The sequence below is a fragment of the Archocentrus centrarchus genome, chromosome 12 (assembly GCF_007364275.1).
Source record: "Archocentrus centrarchus isolate MPI-CPG fArcCen1 chromosome 12, fArcCen1, whole genome shotgun sequence".
Taxonomy (NCBI): domain Eukaryota; kingdom Metazoa; phylum Chordata; class Actinopteri; order Cichliformes; family Cichlidae; genus Archocentrus; species Archocentrus centrarchus.
This window is the reverse complement of record NC_044357.1, coordinates 12554283-12565644: the sequence shown is the minus strand read 5'-3', so window position 1 is coordinate 12565644 and position 11362 is coordinate 12554283. Positions and strand designations below refer to the sequence as shown.

General features: G+C 39.6%; 1 protein-coding gene across 5 annotated transcripts in view; it reads right to left on the bottom strand.

The window, feature by feature from the left end:
- Positions 1 to 349: 349 nt before the first annotated feature.
- znf618 (zinc finger protein 618) overlaps positions 350 to 11362 on the bottom strand; it is a 38842-nt gene continuing 27829 nt past the window's right edge. For all 5 annotated transcript variants that reach the window (XM_030742827.1, XM_030742830.1, XM_030742829.1 and 2 more), the window contains 5 exons: positions 10353 to 10397; positions 9754 to 9831; positions 7299 to 7457; positions 5660 to 6759; positions 350 to 5399 (listed from right to left, as the gene is read on the bottom strand). In XM_030742827.1, coding sequence (XP_030598687.1) covers positions 4851 to 5399; positions 5660 to 6759; positions 7299 to 7457; positions 9754 to 9831; positions 10353 to 10397 — 1931 coding nt within the window. In that variant the 3' untranslated portion in view covers positions 350 to 4850. The remainder of the gene's footprint in view (positions 5400 to 5659; positions 6760 to 7298; positions 7458 to 9753; positions 9832 to 10352; positions 10398 to 11362) is intronic.

Genomic DNA, 11362 nt, shown 5'->3' with positions numbered 1-11362 from the left:
CCTGTATGAGGCTTCAGTCACTCTTCTTTAAACAAGACCTCTTTCCCCTCTACATGTGTTTGAGCCCCCCCCAACTCCCTGAGCCACTGCGAAAAAGCTGTGCTTCATTTCTTTCTGGATGGGAGTCTACATTTGTTCTGAAAATAAGCAAATAGACCTATTTTACAGGAATATGCACAAATATCTTCAAGGTTTCATGCCTGATAAACACAGAGGCAGTGTAATATTTTACTGCAACACTTGAATACACACTTCCACAAAAGGTAGAAATAAATGAATAAATACTATCCAGGTAATCTCTCTCTAGTCACATTCATACGTAGACAAAAAAAACATTTCTGCACCACAGTTTGACACAGATTTGGAGTTTATTCACACATAACGTACTACAGTGGGTAATGTATTCAAGAAACATTGAACAGCGCTGTCATATGACACAAGAAAAAAACAAAAACAAACAAAAAAAAAAAAGACACCGAACCCTTTCTTTGCCATTATATAAAAATAGTGTTGCTACAAAAGTATAAATTAGGTTTACTAATAAGACAACTCAGATCTGAATCTACACAGGAATATGCTGCCAAAGTGCGATAAAAAGACAAAATGAATAGAATCAAAAACATATTTTTTGCGTTTTAGCAGAGTATAAAAAGGAAGAAATACCTGTAAAATAGGATGAAAGCAACACTAGTTTCTTAACCTGAATTGATAATGCAGACTATAATCCATAGTTAAAACAGAACAGAGCTCCATGTTAGCATTCTTATACCACATTTTACAACTGAACTTTTTTTTTTTTTTTTTTTTAAATCTGAATAAGTTAAAATCCTGAAACAAAATAAAACTTACAGCTGATTTCAGTTTTCTAGTAACAGTATCTAAGTTGAGTTTTCTATTATATCAAAACCTTCTGAAATGCTACTGTAGAAAAAGAGGTATAATGTTATTGGTGCTCCCTACTTTTATCTCTGAAATGAAGGTGCCCCCTTGTGGCATAAAAACAGCAGTTCTCTTGTATTTACATAATACATCCTCTGAAAATGGATGATGTCAACCCATAAACACCAATCCATGATCAGCACAGCTACTCCCACCTTGAAAGGTTAAAATTCAGTCCGGGGTTGCTTATCCAACTCCTAATGAGTGTCTTAAACATCAACTGAGACCCAGTATGATTCATTTCCATCTGATGAGAGACACTGGCTTATAACGTTATATATCAGAACTCTTATTAAAAGCATGCATATCTTAGATATACTCGTTTAAATCAACAAAAGAATGCTATTTCTACATAAAATTAAGTTGACATCATTACGTCAACAATGGCATTTTGTCCCAGAGCATATCCTATTGAAAATACTTATTTAAAAACTCTAAGAAAAAATCCCTTCATCAGTTCAGTTGAGGATAACTTGAAACCACAAACCAATGTACAGTATTTTGACTATATCTTTGAGGAGCCTAAATTTTGTATGAACATCTGATTTCCAATCTTTAAATTACAACACTACCTTCTGAGTACTGAGGTAAAACATTGGATTGGTAATTAAAAAATTAAATACAATTTACAGCAATTTTTCCTCTTCTTCTTCTTCTTTTTTTTTTTTTTTTTACCAAAATATATAAATATATATTAAAAAAAACACATTAGATATATTAAGAAAACCACTATGGGGAAAAAAGCATTTATGAAATACTAAAATCAAAGCTTGGAGGTAAGGAGGGCTACAGTCTATTAAAAAACATTGTGTGTAGTTATGAACAGTTTGTAATGCAGAGCCTTTGACCTTTAATTGACATAAGTGTTTTATACTTTTAATGCCACTAAAACAAAGATGACAAATGTTATTACATAATAAAAAGAATCAGATGTCAAACCATAATCTGATAGTTCCCTCTCATTTCTTGCATGTCTTCTTCCCAGTATTATTCTTCACAAACTAAAGGTTACAGTCACGTTAACCTTACGTTTAATCAAACTGTCCCTTCACCAGGCCTTGAAAAAAAGGATGTGATCTTTAGATTCACAAGTGGATGATTAGTAATTATCGCTACGAGGACGACGTGGCAGCCTTTCCATCAATAAACGTGATATGCAGAAGTATCAGAGTAGTGACATCATTTCCAAGTACAGTGCGTCAGTGTTTTTATTGGCCGAGCAATGAACCACTGCAAGGTCAAAAGTGACACTGAAACCGGAAATGAATGTTTGAATGAACCTGTTGTATACAAGCAGCAGCTGAAATGAACAAGATAGAAAATACTGAGAGGGAACAAATGTAATATGTCTGTACCTGAAGGTGCCCAAGGGCTTAAAGCTGGGCAAAAAAAAAGAAAAGAAAAAGAAAAAAAACTTTTTTTTTTAGGGTGTCTTAGTGTTTAAATAAGGGGCAGGTGATGTAGCCTGAGGCCCCAAAATAAAATAAAATCAAACATCAATTTTCCAAAAGACTCTCATATCACAATATGAGCACTGATATCTACCACTGAGTCACTTCAGTACATGTTTATACAGTGGATACTTATCGTTACATGTGGATACTGTGCTACTGTAACGATTATTACTGACCTTTTGGGAACTAAAAAGATGAAAGCATGCATGCTCAGTTAAGCTGACCTTTTGAAAACAAGCACTTTTAAAATACAGTGGTTGTCCATGAGTCATTTGGGCACTGGGACGCCGCTTTGTTTCCCTTTGAGTCTACATGAGTAAAAGAAAAAAAAGGAAATAAAATGTCTACAAGCCATATAAGGGATGGTCAAAAGAAGGCCATTAAACAGTAATATAAAGGCATGATGTCGGCTCTGAATAGAGGATTTAAGGTGGTTGCATGAAAGAGACTTAAGGCCCAAAAACAGAGATAACAAACTAGTACTCAACTAATTAGTACCAGAAGCAACAAACCAGATTTACAGCATAGCTTCCATTCATCCAAGTCATTTTCGGAGGTAAAAGCTCAAGTAGATGTATACTAGGATCCATAAAAAAATAAATAACTTGACATATGCATGCGTTGACTTTAGTAAATGCACAAGCAGAATTTGTTTTGTCCTGTAAAAAATAAACCCTCAGTGTTTCTCCTCTCGTTTGTTGCGAATGGCACTAACTGCATTTGGGGTGGAACGTTTCACAAAAGTCACGGTTCAGTACATACCTCGGCATTGAGGTCACAGTTTGGTTTCTTTTCGGTACAGTGAGGAAAAGTGGCGGTGCCTTCGTGGATATGGTCGTTCCTGAGAAAATCCCATTGATTTTACAAACAAATAATTGAAATAGTTGATCCTTGATATTTAACTGTAGGAGTGTGATGAGAACAGTCCGAGAAAGTTGGAAACTATGGCCCGAGATAAAGCTTATTGCCTTGAAAATGGAAATGTGTAGCTCACATGAGGAAGACAGCGTTTATATACGAAATTATAAATGCAAAAAGCATAAATATAACTTCCCTATTGACAAGTCTTTTCTAATTGAGCTTAAAAAAAATACATATAAGCGCAAACTAAGATTTATGCAAGCATCAATTAAAACTTTCCTTACAAGCGACGGCTTTTCATCTGCGGGAAACGCAAAGGCAAAATGTCTTCAGTGTAAAAACAACTCGTGTGAATTATAATCAGCTACAGAGCTGACTCATTCCTAAATTACCAGAACTAACATTAAGCAAGTCAAAAGGGTCAAAAATAATACTATCATTGCTTTTTGTTTTCTTTTCTTCCAACACGCGTCTGTACCGATATAATGTAAAGGATTAATGACGTAACGTGTTTTTTAGCTGCTTGTTGATGCAAACCAGTTACAATACGGTAAGGCTGAATGAACTCTATAAAAACTAACCACGAGCAGGTTTCTAATGTGCCGGTTTCCTCTTTGCAGATGTAGCAAAATCATTTGTAAAGAAAAGTCCACCAGAAGCTGAAGTGTATCATTTCGTCTCTTCTGTGCAAGTCAATAAGTTTGACTTCTATATCTAGCAGCATACTTCTTAAGTTATTTCTAGAAAGAAAACAAAATGCTGGGTGACTTTCCTTTACAATTTGTAACATAAAAATGTGTCATACTTGTTTTATCCATGTTTTTATCTGCTACTTTTTATCTTGTTGAATGAAAAAGTTGCATGCACTGCATGCAAATCATTTGCAGCTACACTTTAGCCCACTGATGCAACCATCAAAGTAACTGCAATGATTAAGTTAACTGCCCATGGCTGAATATACTGAAAAATAAACATTTCTGTGATTAGTGATAGTAAATGATAAACCTAGTACACCTAATTGTCAGAGGTGCAATGGCAGTGAAGATGCCCTGCTTGATTATTTGTGTCATACACCAATGAATATTACTTTACATACTGTAAAGACCTGGTCAACTTTGACAGTCAATTTTCAGAGGTCTATGACAGCAACTTCAAGCAACGAATGCTAACTTTACCTGAAAATGTTGTCATCCAGTGAGAATAACAGCATTATAGCCTTGTAGTAGTTTAGTTATTAGGCTGGAGTAAATCAAATCACTGGCTGTGACAAGACTAAACTCATCCTGCTTATGTGTGCATCCCAAACCGAGGACAGAGTACCAAACAGGACAATCTTTTGAGAGTTACTGTTCCACCCCTACATTTTGTCCACAGTACTTAACAACTCCATTCAAAATAAGTAACACGCCGTATTATTTTATGGGTGTTGGTAACCTTAACAATGTGACTTTATCTTTAAATATTTGTCTTGAGAAGTATTTAATGTCCATACACATTTATGTTTACAGTTAGTCTAAACCTAAAGTATATAAATAATAGTCTTGAGTCATTGGTTGGAGGTGAAGGTTTGGTTGATTAGGTTAGTTAGGTTTTCTTCTAGCCCATGTTAGAGTGAAGGAAAATTAGCTTGTTCATTTCCTCAGCAGTTACCTGCTGCTTCCTCTTCATAGCCAGGCTCTGCTCACACACAGTCACACACTCTCTACGTATGCCCACAGCAGGCACTGCAAGTAGCCACAGTGCCAGGCGAGCAAGCCTGGGGAACTTCTCACCCACTGTTGAGCTCCAGTACTGGAAGAGATCAGGTGCACCTTGGAGAAGAGGCTCAGCCAGGTATTGAAAAATCTCTTGTCTAACTTGGCTTTGACTGTCATCACTACCAGACACTGTGCAAGATGAGGAGGACCCCCTTGAGGGGCCACCGTTGTTTCCACTTCCCTCTACTCGGCTTATTTTAGGAGTGGGTGGGCCATCGGTGTCCCTCTCGTCGCCACCTGAACCTCCACCGCCAGTGATACCACCATCCCTGGTTTCAGCAGCCATTTCGCATGCACGAGAAATGATGTCTTCATGCTGGTAGGCTGGCACTGAACGCAGCTTGAGCTGTGGGTCCAGGACCATAGCAACCTGGTGAGCTCGTTCAACCTGGTGAGAGGGAAAAATGATACTGTCAGTTCTTCCTGTTAGAAAATATTCAATTTATCACATAAAAGGGTTTCTATCAATACAGTTAAGGTGCAAATATATGTTCCAAATGTTAGATGAAATGAAATAAAAACTCAGAAACTGCACATGTAACCATCTACCAGCTCTAATCCAACTTAACTGAACTTAGATAAGAAAAAAAAATTGTTTAGCAAAATGGGTATTTAAGTAATTGAATGTATGCAATACTAGTTTGATACCTTGAAATTTTCCTTGAGTGCCTCTAGGAAATAGTGGCAGAGTTTGCTAGCTGTGCCGGTTCCAGCCTCTCCAGCTTTGGATGTGAAAAACTTCTCCAGGCGTAGGTAGACGGGCAGCACCTGCTGTAAAGTTGGTCTCCTCTGGCTGCTCAGCTCCAGAGCTGCCAGGCGTAGAGGTGCCAGCAGACAAGCCAGGGTGCCTAGCAGATGCTTGTTGAGACCTTGGAGGAGTGGGGCTGTGGCCTTACTGCGGCCATAAGCCTCACAAATCTGTTCAAAGTGGGCATGGACCTGCAGAAGAGCTTCGGCCATACGATCCCAGCAAGGAGGGGTGGGGCATTGTGCAGGATTGCCCTGTGTACCTTCCTCGGTTGTGCTTGTGGATGTATTGGTACACTGTTCCTCACGAAGAACAAGTGTAGTAGAGGAAGTGATATCTCTGCATGTGGAGAGAAGCTCAGCCAGCTCATGAAGCCCTCGAGCCTGGAGGCTGCGCTTCCCAAGAACAGCCTGAACAACTGCACCAAGTGAGCATCCTGCGCAGCGTAAACATATCCTCCCCCGACCCCCACCACCCAGTGGTGAGCCTGCAAATCCTGCTGCCCACACTCTGGGCTCAGAGACATACACAGTGCGGATGTCTGACATCACAAACTCAGAAAGCACATTCTGCACCCAGTGGTGAACCTGTTCGGGCCCTTCCCTCAGCTCAGCCTCCCTTACACCAAGCACATAACGTTTCAGTCTTGAGCCCTCCACCTGGTAGGCTGTAAGAACATAGCAAGCATCTGGGCCAGATGTCTGGGAGTGGCAGGTGACAGCGATGCCAAGCGAAGCATTGGAGCCTAGAGCACACGTGACCTTGACTTTTACTTGGTTGTACATGCGGGGCAGCTGGCGCAGTGCCAAGGCACTCATGTTGCCAAGAGCATCACGGGTGGAGTAGGCACCATGACGAGCACCCGTATCCACTAGGGTCTGTGCCAACTTCAGGAAGTCCTTGCTGTTAAGCACATTTAGCATGCTCAGGTCTGAACACATTACCCGTAATAGGCGTTCAGCCACCTGCTGTCGCTCCTTCTCAGGTAGTCCATTATTCTCTGCCAGGTGAGACAGCAGATAGATGGATAGGAAAGCAGAACAAAAGATAAGAAAGACAATTAGTGCTACTGCTTCTGTCGTTATGCTGGCAGAAACATAAAAATAACAAAAAGGAAATAAAAAAAAAAAAAATCAGAGAGGGATTACAGCATGGCATAAAGTCATTGCAACAACAGGGGAAAGCTATGAAGCCTTTTTCAGACATGTGATACATTGCTGTCTTTATCAATCACAGTGTCATCCAGATGTAGATGTTCCTAGTAGGTTTATTTAATGAACCAATGACAGTGATGAAAACTACACCACACACAACATCAAAGTACTTGCTGGCATAATGCTCTAGTGCTGTACTCGAGGGGTCAAAGAAAACAATCCAAATGTCCAAAATGTTTTATTTCTGTTTATTCTGACCTATTCAGTAGATATAAAGGGAGAAAATATGAAAAAAATAGATAAGGTATGCAACAAAATTGCCCAGTGGGACATTACATATGGGAAGCCTCTGAATCACCAGGCTTAACGAAGTTGCAGTACTTACGGGTGAGAGCATGGTTTCTCTGGGAGATACTTTGAGGCTGGATTTGTAGTTTAACTGAGGAATGGGCCTGAGCCTGAGAGCCTCTCCACAGCTGCTCCTGAGGACCCGAAACTGAAGAGGTTTTGGGAGAGTCCCCTTTGGTGTGGTTCTCATTATCAGCTGTTGACAGAGAGATGGAAGATCTGGCTGAGTTGCCCTCAGTGTTTTGAGTTAATGGAAAAAGTGCGTGTTAATTGCATCAAGTGGAGGAAAATGTAAATATTAAAACCCATACACAAAATGACAGAAAATAAAAGAATCAATAACTTGGCCTTCCTGTGGCTGACAAATTGCACCTTCAAAACAAAAACAAGAATTATTTTCCTAGTTGTTTTCCATTATAAGATCATGCAGAGTTCTTCCGTTGTAATTAATTTACCAAAGTCAATCTCACCAATATTTAAAAAAAATATACATAAATCTCACCAACTGATATATAATTTGTTTCACAGTTGAATCTGAATAATATTCACGCAATTCCAGTTAAAGACAAGGACAGGAAACACAGATGCATGCAACAGGATAACTATACTAAAGCCATTATATAAATCAGACTTATGGTAATCACAGCTCAAAGATGAGCACTTTCTTGCCTTCCTTGTTTGCTTTTTGGTGGGGTTTTTTGTGTGTGCGTTGGCAAGACCATCCAGTTTTGTCAAAACACTTGGCATATTCGCTTGAAAACTGATTTTCTTCAGAAATGATTTTCATTTTTGACAATTTATGATCAATTGGGGGAAAAAAGCAGACAATGCAAGTGCTGAAAGAGAAAGTTATCACACAATTCTAAGTAGTCCTGTTAAACTAAGTATACCCCATGATTCAGTAGCTTGTAGAACCACCTTTAGCAGCAATAACTTTAGGTAATCGTTTTCTGTATGATTATCAGTCTCTCACATCATTGTGGAGAACCTTTGGCCCCTTGTTCTTTAAAATGTTGCTTCAGTTCATTGAGGTTTGAGGAACTTTGTTCGTGCACAGCTCTCTTAAGGCCTGCTACAACATTTCAATCAGGTTGAGGTCTGGATTTTGACTGGGCCATTGTAACACCTTGATTCTTTTGTTTTTTTGCCCTTTTTGTTGCAGATTTGCTGCAGTGGTTGGGATCATTGTCCTGTTACATGACCCAGTTTGGGCCAAGCTTTAGCTGTCAGACAGATGACCTCACATTTGAGGCTAAAATACTTTGGTATATAAAGGAGCTCATAGGCAACTCAATGACTAAAGTGACCTGGTCCTGTGAAAACTTTTTTCACATGAACGAACAAGCGCGCGCACGCGCGCACGCACTTACACACACACACACACACACACACACACACACACACACACACACACACACACACACACACACACACACAGAGTGACATAACCAAAGCTTTACAACCAAACACTATTTCCAGCAAACTCAGATCCAGATCTGCAACAACCCTGATAACAACAAACTATTTATTGGCACATACACTATTGCCAAAAGCATTTGCTTGTCTGCCTTCACCACTTACGAACTACAGTGACATCCCACTCTTAATTCATAGGGTTTACTATGACCAAAATGTTTTGGTATGCTGAAGCATTAAGAGTTCCTTTCACTGGAACTAAGGGGTTGAACCCAACTCCTGAAAAACAACCCCACACCATAATCCCCCCCTCCACCAAACTCAGACTCGTGCATCGGCTTGCCAGATGGAGAAGCGTGATTCATCACTTCAGAGAACATGTCTCCACTGCTCTAGAGTCCAGTGGCGGGTTGCTTGATACCACTGCATCCGACACTTTGCATTGCGCTTGGTGATGTAAGACTTGGATGCAACTGCTCAACCATGTAAACTCATTCCATGAAGCTATCCACGCACTGTTCTCAAGCCAATCTGAAGGCCACGTGAAGTTTGGAGGTCTAGCAATTGACTCTGCAGAAAGTTGGCAACCTCTGCGCACTATGCACCTCAGCATCTGCTGAGCTCACTCTGTCATTTTACGTGGCCTACCACTTCATGGCTGCTGCCGTTCGCAATCGCTTCCACTTTTTTATAATACCATCAACAGTTGACTGTGGAATATTTATTAGTGATGAAGTTTCACAACTGGACTCGTTGCACAGGTGGCATCCTATCACGGTACCACGCTGAAACTCACTGAGCTCCTGAGAGCCACCCATTCATTCTGCATGCCTAAGAGTTGATTTTATACACTTGTGGCCATGGAAGTGATTGGCACACCTGAATTCAGTGGTTTAAATGGGTGAGTGAATACTTTTGGCAATATAGTGTATGTACAATAATGCCCACTATTCAATAAACAGGGGTTACATGTGATGACTGAGAGTTTTCGATGTATTGCAGCCACTAATGGTGTGTTCATGTTATGTACTTTATTCTCTGTTGTGCTTTACATGCATTTGTAGTCATGAACTCACCAGCATGGGACTGCATGTGCTCCAGCAGGTTGTTGTAGAACTGGAACTGGATGCCACAGGCACCACAAGTGTACGGTTCTAAAGAAAAAATTACAAGGCCCAGAAGAGTGTTGACTCTTTGTCAGATGAAAAAAATGAAAATATTGTGTGTCCACCGAGAGTGAAAATCCCTGATCAGTACTGGATCTACAAAATAAAGCAGCTCTGAAAATCTGGAATGCCAGTATGTGGCAAAAGTGATGCCTTTTGCAGAAGTACTTATGAAAAACAGATTTAACCCTAACAGCTTACCTAACAACCTTTGTCCATCAAAAGAAAATCTTGCAACAGCCCAAATCAGGCAATGCCCAAGTTGTCAGTTGTCATTACACAATTGTATCTGACCCCAGTATAAAGACTAATGATGACCATCTTGATCAGACTTATTACAATGAAGCCAAAAGAAGAAAATATATTACAGAGAAACTGTTTTCAATAAATAATTGATTAACAAAAATTCAAGCACAACAGGAAAAAAAAAGAAAGAGTGACATGAGCGAGGTGCATGCTTGCATGCGTATTTTTATTTGTTTAAGGCAAAGAGGTGGGGCTGGACTTACTCTGTGCTGTAGAGAAAGAACTGGCCACCAGAGGGCTTGGAGTTCCTGTTAAGAGGACAGGAGGGGGGAGGAATTTAAAACTACAGAGAGTGGGCCAATCTGTATCACTCATTTCCCTTCCTTATTCTATCAGTGTATTATTTATTTCTTTTTGACTAGAAATGCAATCATTTTGCATTTACTTTGAATATAATGGAACACAACAGCAATAACACTGCAACAAAGAGCAATCTACAAGACCTTAAAAAAGGTGGATATTTTATTGAAGCTTTAAGATGCAACTAAAATCCCCCATTTCCACACCTAAAAGTACAAAAAAGCATACCAGATTTACATATAGCCCTTAAATTCTTTGATATAGTCTTCTTGTGTAAGGATATAAAGTACCACTCCTGCCATGCTTACAGTACATGTCAACACAAGTGTTTTTACATGTGAGGAATTGCGTTGTGAGCCACCAAACTGAGACAAAATAGATGACTGACAGGTGCTCTCCCCTTTTTCAGCCTCCTACTGCAGTGCAAACACTGAGCTGCACCTGATTGGATAAAACCTGACTGTTCCTGGAATTTAAATAGAAACGAACATAGCAGCTTGTTTGCAAGTGTGCTTTTTATATATGAAAATGGTCCAGCAAAAAATGAAAAACATCTGAGGCGAGAAATAAGCTATGCAGTTGCTTAGACGGATTTTAGATTGACAATGGCTACTTTTAATGCTTCTCAAGAATTTTCAGAGCTGTTGTCTCTCACTGGAAGCCTTGTATTTGCATAAAGTAGCCTAGTTTAACTTAAGCAAATCTGCAGCAGTCAACTCAATTTTTTGTCACCCCAAACAACTCTGCACTACCAGAAAGCACTGCTTTCTGGTAGTACAAGACTAAGGACTATAAGAGCATCAAGTACCACTTGTGATACTCACTGAAACTCATCCACTGTATCAAAACAGCAACCCTTCAACATGAATTTCATCCTAGAAAAGAAAAAGAAGCCTCGAGGACCCAAATCTAA